The sequence below is a fragment of the Danio aesculapii genome, chromosome 19 (assembly GCF_903798145.1).
Source record: "Danio aesculapii chromosome 19, fDanAes4.1, whole genome shotgun sequence".
In the NCBI taxonomy this organism is placed as follows: Eukaryota; Metazoa; Chordata; class Actinopteri; order Cypriniformes; family Danionidae; genus Danio; species Danio aesculapii.
Window position 1 is genome coordinate 28665244 of NC_079453.1, and position 22096 is coordinate 28687339.

Here is a 22096-nt window from a genome sequence, read left to right on the forward strand (position 1 = left end):
ATATATTAGAGCAGTAATCACAATACAATGATATTGTGAAACCATGATATTATATTATCTCCAAGGTTATCATATCATCAGAATCTTATACCGGCCCATGCCTAATTATGGCATTTTACATTTAAACAGTATGGCGATATTAAAAAGAATACAGGGTAGGACTTTAATATAATGACCAAAAAAATTATTGTAATGTTACACTGTGTTCACACTGCTGCCAGCGAGAGCCTCATTCGCCATTCGCTCTGGCTGCTCTGCCGTTGGCACTGACGATCTAATGGCCTACATTACAATCTGGGAAACCCACCATAGCAATGATAAACCTCTGCTTTGGTAGACTATTAAAATCTGATAGGTTGCCGTCCAAACGCGTCATAGCTCATTACCATTAAGTTGGCCTGATTTCAACTCTCCACACGCTCCAGATGTGCCGTGCCACTTTCGACAGAGCTCATCTCAGGCTCCCACTGAAAATAAATGCCTAAATAACTGGCGCACTCGTCAGCGGCGATCAATTTACTCTTTAGTTAATATATATGGCCATCCACATATGGGCCACATAATGGCAGTGATGTTTTAATTGAATTCATCACATTTTCCTTCAGCTTAATCCCTTTATTATTATTATCAGGGGTGGCCACAGTGGAATAAACCACCAACTTATCCAGCATAGGTTTAATGCATCAGATGACCTTCCACCTGCAACCCAGTACTGGTAAACACCCATACACATTGATTCACTTATATACACTACGGCCAATTTAGTTTATTCCATTCACCTACAGCGCATGTTTTTGGACTGTGGGGGAAACCGGAGCACCCACGCCAACACGGGGAGAACATGCAAACTCCACACAGAAATGCCAACTGGCCCATACAGGGCTCGAACCAGCGACTTTATTGCTGTGAGGGGACAGTGCTAACCACTGAGCCACCACGTCACCCCTTAACAGAATTCAGATTTACTAAAATGAAATACAAGGATCATATCTGGGCCACAAAAAAGCTATTACTTGGCTCAAGCAGAGTTATGGCACTGCTTTGGTTCAGTTCTGGCTAAAAGGATGTGGGCCACTTCAGGGCCGGTGTTCTGTCGATTTGTCCTACCTTGTCAGATTGTCCTACTTCCCATTCAATAAGTAGTTAGCACATTTTGATGATGCAATATGCTACACATCAGATTGTGCTACTAGTGTAAATTTTAATGTGGATTATTGTGATATGAAGCTTTATATCACCCTAACCTACCTAAACCCTAACCCCAGAACTATTCAAATACAGTGTTGGTAGCATAATCTGACAGATAGGATAAAATGTCAGGACATCAGCAAACACAAACTAATCTAGGCCACTTCTTAACTGTAGATTTGGCCCATATATGGGCCACTGGTCTGGCTGGCAGTGCTGGTTGGCAGGGCAAGCAGAGCAAATTTTGACACTCTCGATGGCGGCAGTGTGAACGCAGTCAATCAGAATACAATGTTTTTGTGTTTCCTAAAAAATAACCATAATCTGGCTAACCAGACATAAACGACTTCAAGGTGTTAAGCAGCGCTTAAAAATGGAAAAAAAATCCAATCGGTTCACTCCAAGCAGAACTGATATTTTTTCGTTTCTGTTCTTGCGTTCCTTAATAAACAAAATATTCTGAAGGTTTTCTAGAAAAAAAAACAGTTATGAACGTTATTTTATTACAAAGTATTGCAGGGCTCTAGAGTACCCTGATTTCTTAATGGTGCAACTATTCTATTCGAGGGGTAAAAATGAATGAATTTAAAATATTTACAATATTTATACCGGCTTTGCGCACTAATGACATTTTGCAGGAACGGAAAAAAAAAAAAACTTTAATGGATCTGAACAGAAACGTTTATAGTTAAATGATTAATAACGCTATTTTATCGTTCTCTTTATTATATGAATTGAAGACACAAAAAGCAGTCATTTAAAGCATGTGTACAAATGCGACAGTGACGCAGACAACATGAAATACCCGCGAAGCAGACGTCATAAGCGAGAGTCGTTTCTGATGCGACAAGCTTGTCTTAAAGTTTACCGAGAACATGGCTCTTTCATGTACAAAGGTATGTTTCGGTTGAAGTTATTGTTACTAAAACTTGTATTTATACTAAGTGAATTATTGATTGTCGATTGTTTTTAGATGGGTCTCCATAAAGAAAATCATATTGTTAATATTTCAACTATGACAAATTGATCTGTAATATTGAAAGATGGGGGGCAGATAATAGCATGATAGATAAAGTTTTGAATGATATGATATATTATCAAACCACTCATGCATTTTCCATTTGGAGAATTACAGTATTCAATAGATTAGTCCTTATAAACAATCCGTTAATAAAATACATTATTTACAAGGCTACTAAAGAATTAACTGAATATGCAATATGACCCGCAAAAATGTCATTAGTTTCTGGTTTTGTTTCCGTTCCTTGAACCGGTTCGGAGCCCTGGTGTTACTCAACACTGCAACAATGGCAACTAAAAAAAGTTTTCTATTATAGTTGAACTTGTAATTGCTTATAAGATTGGTTATAATTAACAAAACTGATGCAACACAAACAGATCTATAATCTCAAGAGTCATTATAGATAAACTGCAAGTATTTTGGAGATTTTTTTTTGTTACCTTTTTTTCCTACAGGTTAATTTCCGACCCTGGTCTTTAGTGACGTTCTTCAAATGTATAATATAAAGCTGCAAGAGTTCAATCTGTAATCACAAAATCAAAAAACCGACAGTGCTATACTAATTTGTATCACAACCCAATACAGGACTGCTCATATGTAAAGACTGCGAGTCTGTTTTAAGTGCATGTTGCTGATTCTGATTCTTATATTAATTTCGTATTCGTGGCACCTTGACTTCTGGTTTAAATATAACCATTTATGGGAAACTTCAAAAAATAAGTACTTATTTTTAATACCAAGAACAAGTCATTAGCATCTCTTTAAAAGTGCGCACTCAGAATTTTCTGACCTTGATGTCCTGTCACTGAACAGCCCATTCTTGCCAGACGTGTTTTTCCCTTTGTTGCCTGTCAACATGCCATTTAATTCTTCATATCCGCCAGTGGTGTTTTTTTTCTGTGCAGCAACTGAGTAAAGCCCGAACTGAAGTAGTAAAAAACATAGCACCTCGTTCTCCATTTTGCATGACCCTTAAGACGCTGTGCATTCAAGTTTAAGACAATCGCATCATCCCTGCTTATCTGTTTCCCTTTTTATTCCATTTAAACGTTCTTCAGTAGTTAAGATGATTTTTTTTCATCAAATGTTCTCAATAGGACACTGTCCATTCAGTTTATAGCCACTTTTGGACCCTTTGCTCAAACTTGATTTAATATGAATCCCTCAGTAATGTTTCGTAGATTTCCGACTGGAGAAAACGGGGGTAAGAGTCCATTTCCAGGAGGCCGTAGATGCGTTTTTGGGCATGTGTGAGAGAGGTGTGTGACGGGGCTTTTAGCAGCGTTTGGGTCAGTTCTCTTGTCTTCCAGTCCAGGTTCACCTGAAGATGATGGAAAGAAATGTATTAATCAACCAACCAACACAGATGATAAAGGAGTCGTTAAATCAACAAGAAATACACTGATGGATGTCCAACTTTAACTTTAAAGGTTCAAGACACCACTGAGTACTTTTTTTGAGATATGAACAGATTTGTGTGTGTTGAGCAGCACTGTTAGCACCCGTCAGCTTTAATTGTGGGGAAAGCTGGAGAATTTTGAGCTTTTGTCAGCTAATTTCATCCTCCGGGTTTAAAATAATTTTTGGGGGCGAGATCAAAATGGTGACGTATAGCAAATCTGGTAGTGGAGTGATGACGCGTCGGTTTCTCATTATTATTCATAGCTGAGCTTTCTTATCCTATGAGAAGAACCTGCTTCTTAATTATTTATGAGAGCACGTGCTTTCCAAAGCAATGCGGACCTGCCAAGCTGTGAGACCCAATGACTAGGTGAGACTGCGCACGGCACGGGTCGTATGTGTTTGTTTCTATGATCCACGGGATTTGTTGCATGTTTTTCCCCGCGATTATGTCAGAGTCTATACAGTAAAGCTGTTGGTTTGCAGCTAGCATTTTTGTTGAGAGAGCTGTACGAGAATTGGAGAATGGCGGACTTTGCCTTTTATCAGTTGAGTTCATTACCATTCAGACACATTGCCTATATCCTTGCTGCCGTGTTCGCCTATGTTTAAAGTCCTTCAGATTACTGGCAGGGCTAATGGTTGAAATAGATAGGGCATCAGACCTGCTGCACTGCTATCCACTGTGTCTGCATTCAGACCCTGGGATTGAGGAGGAGAGAAGTTCTATAAACAGGATTATCTTTATAGTGACATAGCATATTGTGGTTATGTGTACATAAAATTATGAATAACAAATGTAGCAGGGCATTAAATTGCTGTTTATTTCTTGGCATTTTAACTTTGTAAACTCATGGGTCTCATGGTTTGTGTCTGATTTTGTGAGCCAACTGACAACAGTTGCTTGCTCTCCTCTTTTCCACTGTTCTGCCGGCCATGCCCACTCCTCCCTCTGCTTCCAGCGCTCCATGCCCATCATAAAGCTTTTTTTTTTTTTTTTATTTTGAGGGAGACTTGAACCAAAAGAGGAGGGTTTCATGACCCTTTAACAGACTAGGACTGTCATCAAGCTCTAAACATGACCAAAATTCTCTATTTTTTTTTTTACATTTTTTTAAAAGACATATGCAATAAATCATGGTAAAGTTGAATGATGAAAGTATGTAAAACCTTTATTTAATTTATAAAAGAGTGCATTAGCATTTGGCCACTTTCGACAAATCTAGGAGCATTTTCCCATTTATTTTTTAAATAAGGTTAAAAAAATTACTTTTATCGTTAATCATAATCCCCACTCAGAGAAATAACTGAGAAATAAAACCACAAACGTTTCGGCTCAACACCTCAAGTTGTAACATCGTTTTCCTCACAAATTCTGCTATTAAACAATTGTTCTCAAAATAAGTTTAATTCATGCAAATAGTTGGGTCTAAAAAAACTGTATACAATCCATTAAAAACCTTGTAAATACTATACAGTAAAATATATAAATAAAAATAATAAACATCTTTCTATCTTTATCCATTTATCTTTATCCTTCCATCTTTTGAATTAAAAAACTCATTCCACACCGCCATTCCACTTGTAGTTCATCAGTGTTTTAAATTTATTAATGCTTTTATATTGCATTATCTTTTTTGATGCCGTATATTTATATTCTGCAGGGTTCATCGAGTCAAATCTAAGACCTTTTTCATTATTAATGAAAGTTCCAACTTATGGCTATTTTATACTTCTGCATCAGGTGATCGTCCTGACCCACGGCACCTGCCTTGCACGTAGTCGTGCATTTATACTTCTGCGTGCTGTTTGTGTTGCTCTGAAAATTCACTTCCAAGCTGGCAGTAGGTTGTTATGTTCCTCTGCGTCGTGTTTCTTCACAGATGTTTTGCTTTTTCTGAACACTACCTTAATGTACAAGTAGCTAAAACTCGCTCATTCAGAGGCGGGAACTGGCAGAAGTGCAACAACTTTAATCATAAGGTAAACACAAAACAAAAGTTTCCATCTAAAGTTACTTCACGGGACTCGACACTAGTAAACACTCGCTCCAAGGGGTTCGCGCGGCTCTTGGTCCCGCCCACACTGGTCACAGCTACCAAGCTGACCAATCACAAAGCTTGTGCTACCCGTCAATGCGACGTGTAGTTACACTTTTTGAGAGGTGCGTGTAAAGCATCGGTGTCAGCCACGGCTAGGGCTATGCGAAAGGTTGCACCGGAGCATATGCGTGCATTTGACGCAGAAGTATAAAACAGCCTTTATACAGGACTAAACATTAAAGATTTTTTTGTAGTGGGAAGAAAAAAGATTTTTATTGTCCTCATCAAAACAATTCAAAATGTTATTTCCTAGGCATATATTTTAAATCAGTGGTTATTAAAGTGGGAGTCACGGGACAATGAGTGTCGCTTGCCAATTTCCAAAAATTGAATTCATTTTATTTAACTATTAGAATGACCATATTTTATCATAACCTACTGAAAGAAATTGTAGTTAAGGGTAACATTGTTAACATGTTAATAATAAACATTAAAAAACAACATACAAAAAATAAAAATCAGCCTTTTGATTGTTTTGCGACCACTGTGATGATAATTACGTTATAGTAAAGACACAGCAATAGTTTCAGCTGCAGCAGATTGATTTTATGGCACCAGGTTAAACTCTCTGACACCTTTACGGCGCATTAAAAATAAATACAACTGAACATGGAGGATGGTCTCTGAGTGGTGTTCTTGAAAATTAAACAATGAATAGACTTGGGCCTATTGGTATGTGTGCGCCGTTGTGTGCAAAGTTTATATATTTATAACCACCTCAGAGGATATTGGGGGTCGTGAGTCACTGGCATTGTTATTTTGGGGGTAGCGGGCTGAAAGGTTTGGGATCGCCTGTTTTAAATAATGTGTCAAAACAAGCAAACTCTGGTTGAAAAGATACACTTTTTTTAAAACTATAATAAGCTAAATATATGCACAACTGTCTGTCCAGGTCAATGTCCTCACCATATTTAAATGGAGAACTTTTACTGGCAAACTAAAACCAAAACTATATCTGTAAATAGAGCTCAAATTATACGCTTTGTTAAAAGTTTTATTGAGATGGATTGTTGATGATTTGATGGTGTCGAGCTGATTGAGTAGCTTTTCATGGACACAGGAAAAATAACACCTGTTTAAGACCTACGACACAATATTTCTGTAAATGTAAGACTGTTTATGGCCTAAAACATTTTAAGACCTAGTGGTCACAGTTTATAACAGTAACTGGGATTGTTAAGCTCCATATTTTTCAATGGATCATTTTGGTTTTATAATAAGTTTGACATTTGAACATGTTTGCAGTTATGTGTAGACTTGTGTGAGTTATGTAAGAAAAAATCTAACTTAAAATTAGAACTTGCAAAATATGGGAATTTAGAAAAGCAGATGCTCCATCTGTGACAGTCAGCTGAACTCAAAAGCGCTGCATGTAAAGAATGGCTAAAGAATGTACCATACTGCTACATTTTTGTAAGTTTAGGGTTCAGCAACCCCCGGTCTACATTTATTTTGATTGTTTGGGAAAGACCAGCTTGGACATTTCGCGTCTAATATTTGTTTATGCAGTAATCCGGCAAACAAACAACCAACCAACTGTGGATAAACCTACCTCTCTGGGAGAAGACTGGACAATGTAGGTCTCCAAAATCATCTTGGCACGCCTCTGTAGGGTGAATTTGTTGGATGAATTTTTGTATTGCTCACAGGCCACGTGAAACTGCAGATTTTCCTCACTGAACTCAGACCGCAGGAACGCCTCAAAAACCGAGAATCCCACTGAAACACAGATGAGATCGGAAACAATTTTAAAGATCCGCTGAATCACATTTAAATGCAGATTTGTTAAATGTCATTTAACAATTTTAATTGAAACGTAACAGGATGGGACATATTAAGGAGATCCTCTTCTTTACAAAAAAAGGGCAATATCATTTTGTTTATATATCACAGCTCTGCCTGAGTCATTTAACTAAAGCACATCAGACTCAAGAGAGAAGAAGTCTATAACAGCCATGCTGGATCTGAATTGATGACATGACAAAAAGGGATATAATTAGCATTGTCATCATTTAAAATGCAGTAAATGGTTGAACATTTATTTATCTTCCATGGAACTCTTGTTATAAAACTGTTGTATTTTTTTTTTTTGCCTAATCTCAAAACTGTCACTTGGTGTGACTCTTAAGCATAGTTCAATAAATTACAGCTCTTATAAATATATAAAAAGTTTAGCTAGAATATAAATGGTTTCTCTTGAGGTTTTTTTTCTTCACTTCGTCATTTGGTTAAGTTTGTTCCTCGCCACTGTCATCACTGGTTGGGACTTGTGGAGCTGCGCATCAATGGATTTGCTCTTCAGCGTTTGGACTTTTAGCAGTGAAATTTAAACCACACTGAACTGAACTTAACTGAACTTCAACTCTGAAAACTGGACTGACACATTTTCAATTTACTAGAACTATGTTAAGCTGCTTTGACACAATCTACACTGTAAACATGCTATAGAAATAAAGATGAATTGAATTAAATCACTGATAAATACTGCAGGCCTTATTTTACAAGTGGCTATTTTAGTAAATGGTTTAATTATTAAAAACATTTTTCATCCATATTTTCCAGAAAACATAGGAACTTTATACATTAAGTCATGAAAAACCATAATATTAAATCAGTAATTACACTGAAACCTTAATTAGCTGTAGGACACCATTTAAGACCATGTGACTGAAGCCCCCTGTGAAGCCCATGACCAAGCTTTTATTTCAGAATTTTTCACATGTAACTTTTTTGTTGTTTTGTTGTTACAGAGAAAAGCCACACAGAGAAAAAAAAAATAAATTTATAGAATACAAATTGCACTATATTAAGTTAAATTTTCAGCAATTGAGATAAATCTCTCTCATGCTATTTGTATATTATTAGGATTTTTTATTTATAATCTTTACCATGTCAGGAGATATTTACAGTACAGTTCAGTAAACTCATTATTTTTCTCAAACAGACTTCAAATTACATGGTGGGCCATTTATATGGAAAGACCTTAATAAACTTATTGGGAATTTCACAAGAAAAAACAATGGTGTGCTTGGTTTTAACGTAACTTTATTCTTTCATGAGTTATTTACAAGCCCCGCTCACATATACTAATGTGCCACAAACAGGACGTAAATATCACTAACCATTACCACCAGCATATTACTCTACTGTTAACGCTAACTCCAAGTAATAAAAATGACACACATTCCGTATTAATCCACACAGTGGCAAAACTATTTAAAAAAATGATCGTTATTGTATCAAAAATCTGAAAAAAAAAAATGACAGGAACAAACATAGCACTAGGTTGGCTATACTGTGATTTTGTTGTGAAAATTATTGCCCGCAGCCGAATCTCCATCTTTCAGTGATCGTCATCTTTTTTCATGCACAGTCCCATGATTCCCCACGCTCGGCTAGTTTCTGAAGGGAAAGGCACGTTCATGTTTTACCGGATCCAGTACTACTTATTTGGTGATGTACCATATCTACATTGATGCTTTTTAAGCAAGTGATCTGAATCCAACACGATTTATTTATTTGACTCTGAGTCGACTATTTCATTAAAGAATCAATAGTTTTAAACACGATGCACTTTCAGATTTATGAAAATTAATACAGGCTGTATGAAAACTTTCAGGCTGTATTACACCCTGCATGGAAGCTCTTAAAAAAAAAAAAACATAATAGGGGCTCTGTAAAATATTCTACTCAATGTAATTCAAATGGGTCTTATACGTTGTGTGGTCCATGCCAACTCATATATGATCTGCTCTGCTTGCTACATTTTTCCGGAGGTGTGGGGGAGGAGGGAAGGGTGTGGGTCTTGCGTGCTCCTTTGCTTGAAGTCGCAGGGCCCCTAAATTGCCTGAGGCCTATGCACTCTGTCCCCCTTTGCCCCCCAGTTCTCATAATATAACACAATACCAGACTTCATTCACCTTAATAGAAATCATATTTACACTGTCTGAATATTGTATCCCCTATATCCTGCAATATGTGCCATTCACCAAATACAACATTATAATTGTGATTAGCAGACTTAATATTGAATGTCCTAGTCTTCTGTGTGCTAACTGTGCAGTGTAATTCCCTGCTTTGGGTGTGTCATATAGAGTGTCCATTTTAAGGGGTTTCTCCCATAACAGTTGCGACTAAAGGCTGGGACACACCAAGCAGATGGTTGGCTGTTGGACAGCGTTGGACCAGATGCAGCTGACGCAAGGCGACGGAAATGTTTTTGAAGCTGCTAGTTCTTTGATGACAGCTTGGTGTGTGCCTAACATTAATAAAACTGGACGACTTCTGATCAACACTGTGTTAGATATTATTTATTATCTTATTTTTGGATTTTAAATGATTATATTTACAGGTGTTTAGGTGAACCCTAGGTGGGGGAACTCTTGGTTACATGTGAATAAGTGACTTTCAGGTGCAGCCGAGCTATTTTGAGCAGGATACTTCAGATACTAGAAAGTATTTGATTGGCCAGAAAATATAAAGAGAAGCTGTTGTGATGTCATGAAAAAAATTACTGATCAATATTGAAAGAAGTGAGAAACTGGATGTTTTGCATGCGTATATCTTCTAAATGAAAATGTTGTCACTGTTTTGGATCACACTAGCCTATGGAAAATTAATACAACAAAAAATTATTTTGATTTCAGGGGGACTTTTAATAGTATAGATCAGTGTTTCCCAACCCTGTTCCTGGAGGCACACCAACAGTACATATTTTGGATGTCTCCCTTTTCTGACCCATTAACTTCAGGTGTTGGAGTCTCTTCTGATGTTATGATAAGTTGATTCAGGTGTGTTTGATTAGGGAGAGGTTGAAAATGTGTACTGTTGGTGTGCCTTCAGGAACAGGGTTGGGAAACACTGGTATAGATGACCATGGGTTAAAATGGATGGGAGATTAAAATATGGAGTCCCAAAGGTTCTTTTCTGGCACCACTTCTTTTCAACCTTTATATGCTATTACTGAGCCAAATAATAAGAACGAAGCAAATCTTTTACCACAGCTATGCTGATGATCACCTACGACTACAGTCCCATTGACAACCAAGGCATTGATGAAACAATTGGATGCGCCAAAACTTTCTTAAAGCAAAGACAAAAGTCATTGCATTTGGAAATAGAGACAACAGTCTCAAGGTAAATGCGTACCTTGGCTCTAGGGGTCAAACAACAAAAAAATTAAGTCAAGAATCTCAAGACCAAGATCTCAGTTTCAGTAGTCATGTCAAACCAGTTGGCATATTATCTCAAAACATTCCAAAAAATAAATGCTTTTTTTTCTCCAGTGAGAACTTTGAGAAAATTGCTCATGCTTTTATCAGCAGCAGAGTGGATTACTGTAATGGACTCCCCACTGGCCTTCCCAAAAAGACAGTCAGACAGTTGATCATCAAATCAGAGCACATCTGTCCTCAGGTCTTTACACTGGAATCAGTTACATTCAGAATAGATTTTAAAGTATTACTACTTGTCTATAAATCACAAAATTGCCTAAGGCCTCTCTGAATACACTGATTACAAACCTAACAGATCATTCAGATCATTGAGTAAATTAGAAACTCAAAGAGTTCAGTCAAAGCAGGGTAAATCTTCTTTCAGCTACTACTCTCCCCACTGCTGGAATCAGCTTCCAGAAATGATTAGATGTGCCCCAACATTAGGCACATTCAAATCAAGACTTAAAACGCATCTATTTAGCTGTGACTTTACTAAATGAGCGCTGTGCTACATCCAAGACTGTGTCTTTCTATATTTGGTCCCACTTTATATTAAGTGACTTTAACTAATATGTACCTACACTGCATCTAATAAGTCATTACACAATGTACTTATTGTGTAAATACATATTTTACATTGTACTTATGCTTAATTAAATACCTGCATGTAACTACATTTGTAATTAATTTCTGTAATTAAATACTGTTGACCATCCCTTAAACCTTAACCAAGCCCCTCCAAAATAACAATGCCAGTGACCGGTGACCCCTATTTTTTTCACAATGGTTATAATAATACAAATGCTGCACGCAACAGCTCACACACACCAATAGGCCTATATAAACTCAAGCATGTTGACAACACAAAAAAGTGAAACAGTTTAACAACCATTTTATATTTAATTTTTAATATTATTTTTTATTATTATTTCATTTTAACCTCACGTAATGAGACTGGTGGGTACAATGTTTAAGTTACATCACAAGTCTTTTCTTGGTTTAATTTTGGAGACGCCACTGGAAGATAATCCTCCATGTTCAGTCGAGGCCTATATTTATTTTAAAAGTATGTGAGTGCCATAAAGGTGTCAGAAAGTTTAGGCTGGTGCCGTAAAATCAATCTGCTGCAACTGATGCTGTGTCATTAATCTAACATAAAACCCCCAGGAACTGCAATCCAATGGGGGAAAAAAGAAAGAAAAAAAAATCAAAATGCTGATGGTTTTTTATTTGCATGTTGCCTTTTTAATGTAACCATTTTCATCTTTGGTAGGTTATGGTTTAAAAATGGTCATTTTAAAAGTTTATTAAAATTAATTTGATTTTTTTAAATCACCAAGCATTGGTGACCCCCACTTTGGGAACCACTGCCTTAACCCACCATTAAACCTTCCCATACCACCAAACCTTCTCCTAACCCTACCCATATCCCACCTCCATTGCACCAGAAGTGTTCTGCAATACATTATGAACACATCAAGTACATTGTATTTATATTTTGATGCAAATACATAATAATTAAGGCCACTTATTATAAAGTGAAACCTTCCTTTAAACCTGTTTTAATACATTTAAATTCTTATGCTTATTTTAATCTTCTTGTTTATGTAAAGCATTTTGAATTACCATTGTGTATGAAATCTGCTATATAAATAAACTTGGCCTGCTTTGATGATGGAAAAAAAACCAGCTGTATTTGTTTAGCGGCTCAGATGACACATTCACAAATTAGGAAAAAAGTACCTTGGAAGGCAACTTTTGTGAGGGTTTCTCACAGCCACATACCTTTCTTGACTTAAAGTTCCCTCAGAATCTTTTAACTATGGGTTGCGACACTCTTGAGACAGAAAATAGAAGCAGGACAAGGGCAGGGCACTGAAGTTACAAAATTTCAAACGGTCTAGACACCAGAATACACCCACCATACAATACAGAAAATCTGATCTTTTTTATTACAATATTAAATGAGATAGAATTTAATAATGAGAATTGGAGGGTTGAGCTAATGATATTTTAAACAAATTACACAAATCGTGTAATACTAGCAAAAATTGAATGAGATCATTTGCTTCTTTTCCATCATGCTGTAGAAATAGTCCAAAAGATGTTACTTAATGGATGTCACAATATAAAGTTTTTTTTGTTCAAGCAAATGTGGGAAATGTATGATGCAACAGTATTGATCCACTGAAGTTTAAGTCATAAATATGCAATTTTACAGTTTTCTGTAAACAATTTCAGGGGTCGTCACAGCTGAATGAACAACCAACTATTCCAACATATGTTTTACGCAGCGGATGCCACTCCAGCTGCAACCCAGTACTGGGAAACACCTATACACTCTCACATTCACACACACTACGATCAATTTAGTTCATCCAATTCACCTATAGCACATGTCTTTGTGGGAGAAACCGGAGCACCCGAAGGAAACCTTCACAAACAAGGGGAGAACATGCAAACTCCACATAGAAATGCTGACTGGCCCAGCCAGGACTTGAACCAGTGACCTTCTTGCTGTGAGGCGACAGTGCTAACCACTGAGCCACTGTGCCACCAAACCTTTTTACAATCGAATAGGAATTCAACAGATTATTGGATTCAGAAAAACTATTTTAAGATCAATATTCAAAGATATTTGTGTGTTTCTGTCCATCTTGTGTGTATTAAGCAATGTGTACATGTTTAAGGCGCAAAACTAACGCGCTCTGCGCTGTACTTTAGACCTGTTTTCAGCTGGTCTGTTGAACAGTCTATTTTAGTTCCTCAAAATAGCAACACGCTAACAATGCGCCTTAACACACCTCTTTTCTAGACCGGCACACCCAACGAAGTCCACAAGTGACGCAAATGGATTTGCTATTTAAACAATGTGGCGCAAAGTGGGAAAATTAGGGTTGCGTTGGTCTGAAAATAGCAACATCACAGCAAACACGTCTTGCGCCTTATTGCACCAGGTGTACGATGGGACCCTCAGAGTTATTTTAGTATCATCGAGATACTATTATACACTAATTTCAATTATTTGTGTTTTTTATTTGTTTTGTTTTTTTTTTTTTTTTTTAAAAATGTAGGCTTAAAAATGTTTGTAAAAAATTTAGTTTTTATTTTTATTTCAGCTTTTGTAGTTAACATTAAAATGTTACGTCTAATAACAACTACAAATCTAATACCTCTGAGAAACATGCTATTTATGACTATTTAATTATTTTATATTCATTAAATAACATCTATTTATAGAGATAATTAGTTTCCAAATGAGCAAGTGTAGTGACACAGAAAGATTGAATTTCTCAATCTATTTTATACCCTGTCTCAAACGTTCAGTAGCTGCAAACTGTGCTACATGAGAATATTATTAGATTTTACGATGCCTGTCAACACTAATAAATTGTTTCCAAGGGGCAGAACAAAAATCATATTAGGGTTAATAACGGTCTTCTCTTTTTAATCGCTGTTTGAGAGAAGGACACAATGAGATGCTGTTAATCATTAAGTCCTATTAATTACTGAAAGGAAATTACTGGAAGCATGACGTCTGGAGTCGAAACAAGTGTAACCCTATCCAGCATTTCTCCACTGTTTACACAAGCTTTACTACTAATAAAAGTTTCTTAGATGTAATTTGTTCTTAGAACAGGAAGTGTGTTGTGTTTTTCTTTCTAACATTAGAGGTCAGATATAACAATTATTCTAGGGCAACTATTATTATTTTTAAATGCCCCAAACCCACATTCTAAATCTGAACACTTGTGCTACAAACAAGAGTCATATACCTCAAGATGTGTGTTGTTAAAAGAATAATAATAAAAAACAGGCCAAAAATCATATAGCCTCAAGAGACTTGACTCATATCTGAAGAAAGTCTAAGTGCTTTAATCTGAATGTGTGCAACTGTACGTCATCACTCTCATCCTCTGGGGGAAATGTTCATTACTGCTTTATCTTGTTTCTTCATTTTATGTTGTTTGGGAATTCTCCGGAAACGGGTGCCTGAAGCTACACAAGTGGTTCCTCAATGTTAGAAGGAAGTAGTTTCAAGGGTGTTTCAATGATGTAATACACAACCACAGATTTACCACCAAGATGACCCACACTACCCTTTAGAAGTTGCACTTGTTTAATCAAATACTCTTTAAATTTAAAATAATATTAGCTTTTATTCATACACTGTTAGGGATTTTTGTAAATTACACAGTATTTACCTATGAAATGAACTGTACATTATTGTAGGACAGTTATGCAGTGTTACTAAATTTCCAAAGTTACTAAAGTCGTATTGGGAAATTTACTATATATTTTACAGTAAAGATACACATACAATTCTGTAATAACAAAAACAGCAAGATACTGTAAATGAAAATACAGTATTTTTGCTGAAATTGATTTACGATAAGTTACTGTAGATTCGACAAGAAATTGTTAACAGTACACATATATATATATATATATATATATATATATATATATATATATATATATATATATATATATATATATATATATATATATATATATATATATATATATATATATATATATAGGCCTGTGCAATATTGGAAAAAACAGACATTGCGATATTTCGTTTACATGCCATTTTATGTTCCGATATGAATATAATTTCACAAGTTAACTTTAGTAACTCTCTTTGGAAAGCATTTACCAATTACTTTGATTGGGGGTTTGGCTTTGTCGGGGATATTGTAGGTGACTGCATGTGCATAAAATATACCAAATACATAAAAATACAAAAAAATCAACAAACTAAAGCACGAATGAAAAAATAAACAATGGTAAAAATAAAAATAAAATAAACATTGCTTGATGGTTTTGGTGGAGTTTAACAGTATTGATGTAGAGAAATTAAATAATAAAATGTAAAATAATACCGTATGTAGTCTTTAGTGTATAAATAAACACAATCATTCTTTCCTAAAGTGGCAAACGTTATATCTTGTGCCCAAATGATTTAAATTCACTTGAAACCTTAGTCACGGGCCTAGTGCAGAGTTCAGACTGCATGATCTTATTGACTCGCCGACAGGTTTTTGAGAAATCGCCGACAAATGATTACCTACAGCCCATAAGAGAGCAGCACTAGTATGAGTATCTGCAGGCCAGCGGAGGTTGGGGGAGAATTCATTTCAGTCTATTTGGACCCAAGAGATAAAGGAACATCTAGTGGAAATTTGGCAGGAGCACCCGTGTCTGTTTGACATGCCATCTAAGCAATACCACAACCTGGTCGAAATAGAAAAAAGTTGAGGAGAAATTGCTAATTCCCCTCAAAACCCAGGTGAGCAAAATAAGTAAATTTTCTACCACATTAAAGGCTTCTTTCTCACTATTTAGTTAATAACAAAAGATATACTACCTTGTGTTGTTTCTATTTCACTTCTAGTGTGTGTTTGGTTGTGAGACACAGTTTGCAGATCGAGACAAAGTTGATGGTGATTCTCCTATTGTAAAGTATGCAGTGTGAAACCCCCTGTCGCTGATCAATCTTGCAATGTAAACAAAGCATTGGCGAAATGCTACCCCAGATAGTCATGCAGTGTGAGAACATCTGTGATGCGACTACTTTGAAAATTGTGCAGTCTGAACTCTGCATAACACATCAAAATAAATTTAGGGTAAAACTTTGCAATCAAATCATGCGCTCTGAACTGTAGTTTCTGGTTAATTATAATCCCAACTTGACGTAAAAGATCCTGAATGTGGCATTGTGATATCAACGCTGAAACGATCTATTGTGCAGCCCTAATAATATATGTAAGGAAAATGTCCAAAACTTTTCAAAGTTAAAATAAAACTACAGAACATATCTAAAACTAAATATCTAGAATAGATCATACAGTATTTAAAAATAAAGCCAAGATAAGCCAGTAGAATGACCTTGTTAATCTACCTTGCTGGATGACATAGAGCAGAGGTCACCAATCTCGGTCCTGGAGGGCCGGTGTCCCTGCAGGGTTTAGCTCCACCTGGCTGGGTGTTTCAAGTATACCTAGTAAGACCTTGATTAGCTCATTCAGGTGTGTTTGATTAGGGTTGGAGCTAAAGTATGCAGGACACCGGCCCTCCAGGAACAAGTTTGGTGACCCCTGATATAGAGGAAAATATCAAGATGCTCTCGGACCAATGAGAGGACAGCTGTACCCATATATGATTTACATAATCACATTTTGGAATTTTGCCATTTTAATGCGAACCAAAACAAGAGGAAGCTGCAACAGTCAAACAAATCACACTTTTGTTTGACTTTGAACGTATGAAGTAATCTTACCCTAATCAGAACAGCGGTGTATCTCTCATTAACCACACGATCAGTCCTCTCTGAATGTAACATTTTCATTAGGACAACATTTCAAGCATGAACGGGCAGTCGGCCACAAATGTCTTGATTTCCAAGAACAGCGTTCCAGGTCAAAGTTGGTAGAGCAACAGCGTTTCATTAGCATGTGACGCTATGATGTCTCGCATGCGTCCTTTGACCAGCTGCCTGGCCACTCAAGCAGTTTATAAAGGAGTGCTCACCTCTGCTGGCCAGCAAAGTTTCAAGGGACTTGGCCCAGCTTTCCACTTCTTTCCTGCCGAGTCGACCTCTGCCATGGCCAACCTGACTCCACTGCCGGAGGAAAGGCATTCGAGAACGCTTCTCTTTCGTGCTGAGAGAAACAAGAGGGTGAGAGGATACGTGACAAAGATGCTCACTGAAAAATTTGTGGAATCAATAACACTGGGCCAAAACAGGGGACTGGGAGGAGTTTTGTAAGAGGGGGACAAAGAATAGGCCAAGAGCAAGGGTGCAAAAATGTGATTTGATTATTTGCGGAGGTGATGTCTTTTACCTGGTTACATTCTCTCGGTGCTCTCTCAAATTCGTATGCGAGGAATGTGGTGAATTCTTGGGTGGAAAAAAAAATAATTAAAGGTCAATGATACGCACGACATCAACATGATGATAACCGGCTTGATTTAAAATGTTCCATGACTTAAACAAATGTCATAACAGTGTTACGTCATGGAAACCTTTCTGACAAAGCTAGATACTATATCAGATGCCAAAATATTCCAGAAAGTGAAAGTTTTAACTGTATCACTTGCACTGTCACAATAGATAAAAACCACACACATTTTACATCATAAGTGTGATTCCCTTATAAAAACCAGAACATCCAGTTCCTCTTTCACGGCTTGGTTCTCCTTTTACTGTTTGGACAAAGCAACATTATATCTCAAGGGGTAGAACTGAGTAAAAGCGAGCTTTACTAATTGCGTAATACAAAAGCATTTGTGGCTTTTCACATCATCACACTTGGCTTGTAGATTTGAAATAAGCAGGACTGTATCCTGGAGCTGAAAGCTCTGCAGCTCCTGATGTATGCGAATGACATGTTGTACTGTACAAAACATAAACAAGGCTCGACAATAAAAAAGGCTTAATGGCCCAGGGCCAGTGTGAGAAAGCTTCAGAGCAATTGAAGGAAATGTCTTTCACCATATCATATTATGTGATCTATTTATTAGATTTCAGAGTTGTTGTTTTTTTATTATTATTATAATTCTCTGGTTGTAAAAGAAGAACACCATCAAGCTGGCTGACATTTAAGGGTTATGTGATAGTTTTGGCATCAGATCGAATGGGTGGACAGATAAATGAGGAAGGTTTTGCACACACTAGTGTTTTCTAGACACTATTTGTCATGAAAATATATAATAGTGGTAAAATTCCTGGTATAATTGCACATTAAAAAAATAAACTATTTGTTGCAAATGTTTTGGAAATGAACTAAACATATTTAAAATTAAAATTATTATTTTATTTTAATTCTAATTTACTAGTTGCATTTAAAGTTTGGGGTCAGTAATATTTTGTTATTTGAAGAAATAAAACATTTAATTGAGGAAGGACACAATAACATAAAAGTGACAGTAATATATATATATATATATATATATATATATATATATATATATATATATATATATATATATATATATATATATATATATATATATATATATATACACACACACACACACATATATATATATATATATATATATATATATATATATATATATATATATATATATATATATATATATATATATATATATATATATACACATACATACATACATACATGGATATATATACTGTTAAATTCCAAATTAATTGTTACTTTCAACTTCTATTTGTCAAACAGTCTTAAAATTTCTGGAAACCCAAGAAATGTTGAAACCCAACCATTGGGTTAAAAAGGGAAATTTTAACTTCTGAAATTCTAAGTTTCAAAATGAACTTAATAAAAAGAAATGTTTCTTGAGAACCAAATCAGCATATTAATAAGATTTCTGAAAGTTCCTGTGGTACTAAAGATTGAAGTGATGATGCTGAAACTGATATACTATCATACAAATAAATTACATAAAAGTTACTTTAATTGCAAAAAAATTGCACAATATTGGTGTTTTACTTCATTTCTGACCAAACAAACATAGTCTTGGTGAGTATGTAAATATTTAACTGGAGTAGAAGAAAACATTTTATAGTGAACTTTTCATCATGTAAACTGAAATCTTTAAGTGGTCATATTAAAGATTTAATTATTATTACAATTCAATGAACTTCATTAACTAACAGCATGCCAACTCACCTGTCCAAACAAACTTTTAATGTGTAATTTAGCAGCTATCAGCTTGGAGTGAGCTTGCGGTCGGTGATGAGGAGTTTCTTCGGATTTCACTTCGGATGGGAAAGAGTTGGGAAGAGTGTAACACTTCTCCACACTCTCGCTGCTGCCTTTGGCATTGGAAGTGAGCTGGCTGTCACTGTAGGCTTTAAAACTCTCATTAAGATTCGTAACTCTCAGTAGATCAGAGTCCTTATCCAAGCTGACCAGATTTTCCACACTAACGCTGTGTTCTCGGATCAGCCCACCCTTTCCTGCACTCCCTGATTTTGCATCTGGGGTGCAAGGATAGGATGCTGAGGCCCCGTCCATCTCATCCTCTGAGCTGCCTGGGCGATCATCTCTATCCACCTGCTCCCATCCATCCAGCTCCAGTAATGTACCCACTGAACTGGACTTACGAAGCATTTTGAGGGGTTTCAAAACACAGATTATAAGAATAGAGAGAATGACAGAAGCCTGCCGAAAGGACAACAGAATAGACAAATAAATAAACAAAAATACATCCAGCATCTTTCTGCTATCTATCTATCATTACTAAAACTACATCTGGCTCAGACAGACCAACAAATAAAATAAAAAAACATAAAAAAAGGCTGGTTCCATGAAACAACTTTAACATCTATTGAAGCTTTTTCATTAAACAAAAGTGGAAAAGTGCAAAGAAATTTTAAAAAGCGAGGAACATCTTTAAATTATCTATAATGTCTAAATAATATGTTCTTCACTAAAGTAAAGGTTAAGAACTGTTCATTGAAAGGTAAAACTACAGATAGATAAGACAGACAGATAACGTTAGAGTACTTCATACATGTTTCCTGCTGATTTCTCATGTAAATGAAGAATAATCATATCATTGCCTATCTAATTTAGCGGAAAATCTATTAACACCTTTCCTAAGATTGCTTCAGAGATACTGTTTGTTTTTGAAACCTACTTAGTCTGTTAACCTTGTAAAAAAGTTAAAATGTAACCTACGTTTTACTTTACTTTTGTTAGAAACGAGTCAGCTTAAGACTCTGAAGTCAAGACTGAAGGAAACACTTGAGAGAAAGAGGAAAAAACCTGCACGACGCGTCAAAACACAAATCTCAAATTATAATCAACAAACGTCTCTACACTGTGAGCGCGCGAAATCGCTGATTTTAAAGAGATCTCCAGTTTGACGCGTCGCGATTCTAGCGCAGATTGTAAACAACATCAACAACACACAAAAAACGTGAAACATGAGCACTGCAAAACAGCTGACATATGTCATATAAGCATACCTTATGGTAGGTCGTTTTTCTCGCCAGTGACAGATCCTCACAGGTCTAGTATATCCGAATGATTCGGAGTCGGGTCTGTTTACACAGAGCGGTTAGAACCGAAGCGAGTAAGCTGAACGGAGCGAGCCGTCAGAAATCACGTCTTGCTTGTCTCTCTTTTCATTTTACTCCTGAATGACAAAAGCAACGCCTATTTTCTTTCTGTCACACCCATAGTTCAGTCTGGACTTGCCCTTCCTTCATAGAAAGACGAGTAGCATATAATAATGACACTGAAAGCGCTGTTGGGTTCAACACGAGAACTGTTACTGTACTTGACGTCAAAATACCACAGTTACTACAAACATTGTGTGACGCCGTGGAAACTGGTTTAAGTCATCACGTGTCACATATTTAACAAAATTTTAGGAGGATTACTGTTTGAGGATGATAAAAGATTGACCTCTTATTGTTTTACTGCAGTAACAATAACTGTAGTACGTTAGGCTAATTATGATTGGGAGTAAACCTCTGTAACTATGGTGCGGTTTTACTAGGCGCATTCAGAACAGCCGCTTACTGTCTCCTTGGATATTATTTTGTACAATTAGCTTATGTTTTTGTAAATTACATATTAATAGTATATGCTTCACGTTAATTTCTGCTCTCCGCTTGTGGTAAATTATGATTAACAGGTGTTTGTCACGATTGCTCTCGAAGAGCGCCCTCTACAGACCATGCATGCATAGGACAATGCCTTCTCCACTGATGATTGATGAGATTTATCTTTTTCTTTTTTTAAACGATATTATGTAGGCCTAAATGAAATAATACATTCGTTAAAACGGCATTTATGAAATCCAGGAGCCATTTTATTTGAGACTTTATAGGGATTTGGCACGTTGGATTCATGGACGTCTACAAATCCATGTTTGTCCGGTAGATGGAGCGGTTACACAACATGTTTTTAGAGCAAGGTCTTTTTACGCAGGGAAATATATGAATTGTGAAATTAATGATATGAAGTGAATATTAGTACATGAATGTATTATAGTTTTTTGTTCACAATTTTCTGTTCAAAATCGATTTTTATATTAGCAACATTTATACTAACATAAAATAGTTAAATAATCATAGAATGTATATACAGTATAAAGGCAATATATTTGGCTTCTATCTGCAGTTAAAAGTATATATATCAAAGAATATATATATCAAAGAA

At 36.1% G+C, this 22096-nt stretch overlaps 1 protein-coding gene across 1 annotated transcript; it reads right to left on the reverse strand.

Moving 5' to 3' along the window:
• Positions 1-1888: 1888 nt before the first annotated feature.
• si:ch211-152p11.4 (regulator of G-protein signaling 2) lies at positions 1889-21121 on the reverse strand. Its single transcript, XM_056480513.1, has 6 exons — positions 20896-21121; positions 19592-20086; positions 17780-17835; positions 17466-17596; positions 7265-7431; positions 1889-3530 (listed from the first exon to the last, which is right to left on the reverse strand). Exons 2-6 carry the CDS (start codon positions 20033-20035, stop codon positions 3360-3362), a joined length of 969 nt encoding a protein of 322 aa, XP_056336488.1. The 5' UTR covers positions 20036-20086; positions 20896-21121; the 3' UTR covers positions 1889-3359.
• Between the last annotated feature and the right edge of the window lie 975 nt (positions 21122-22096).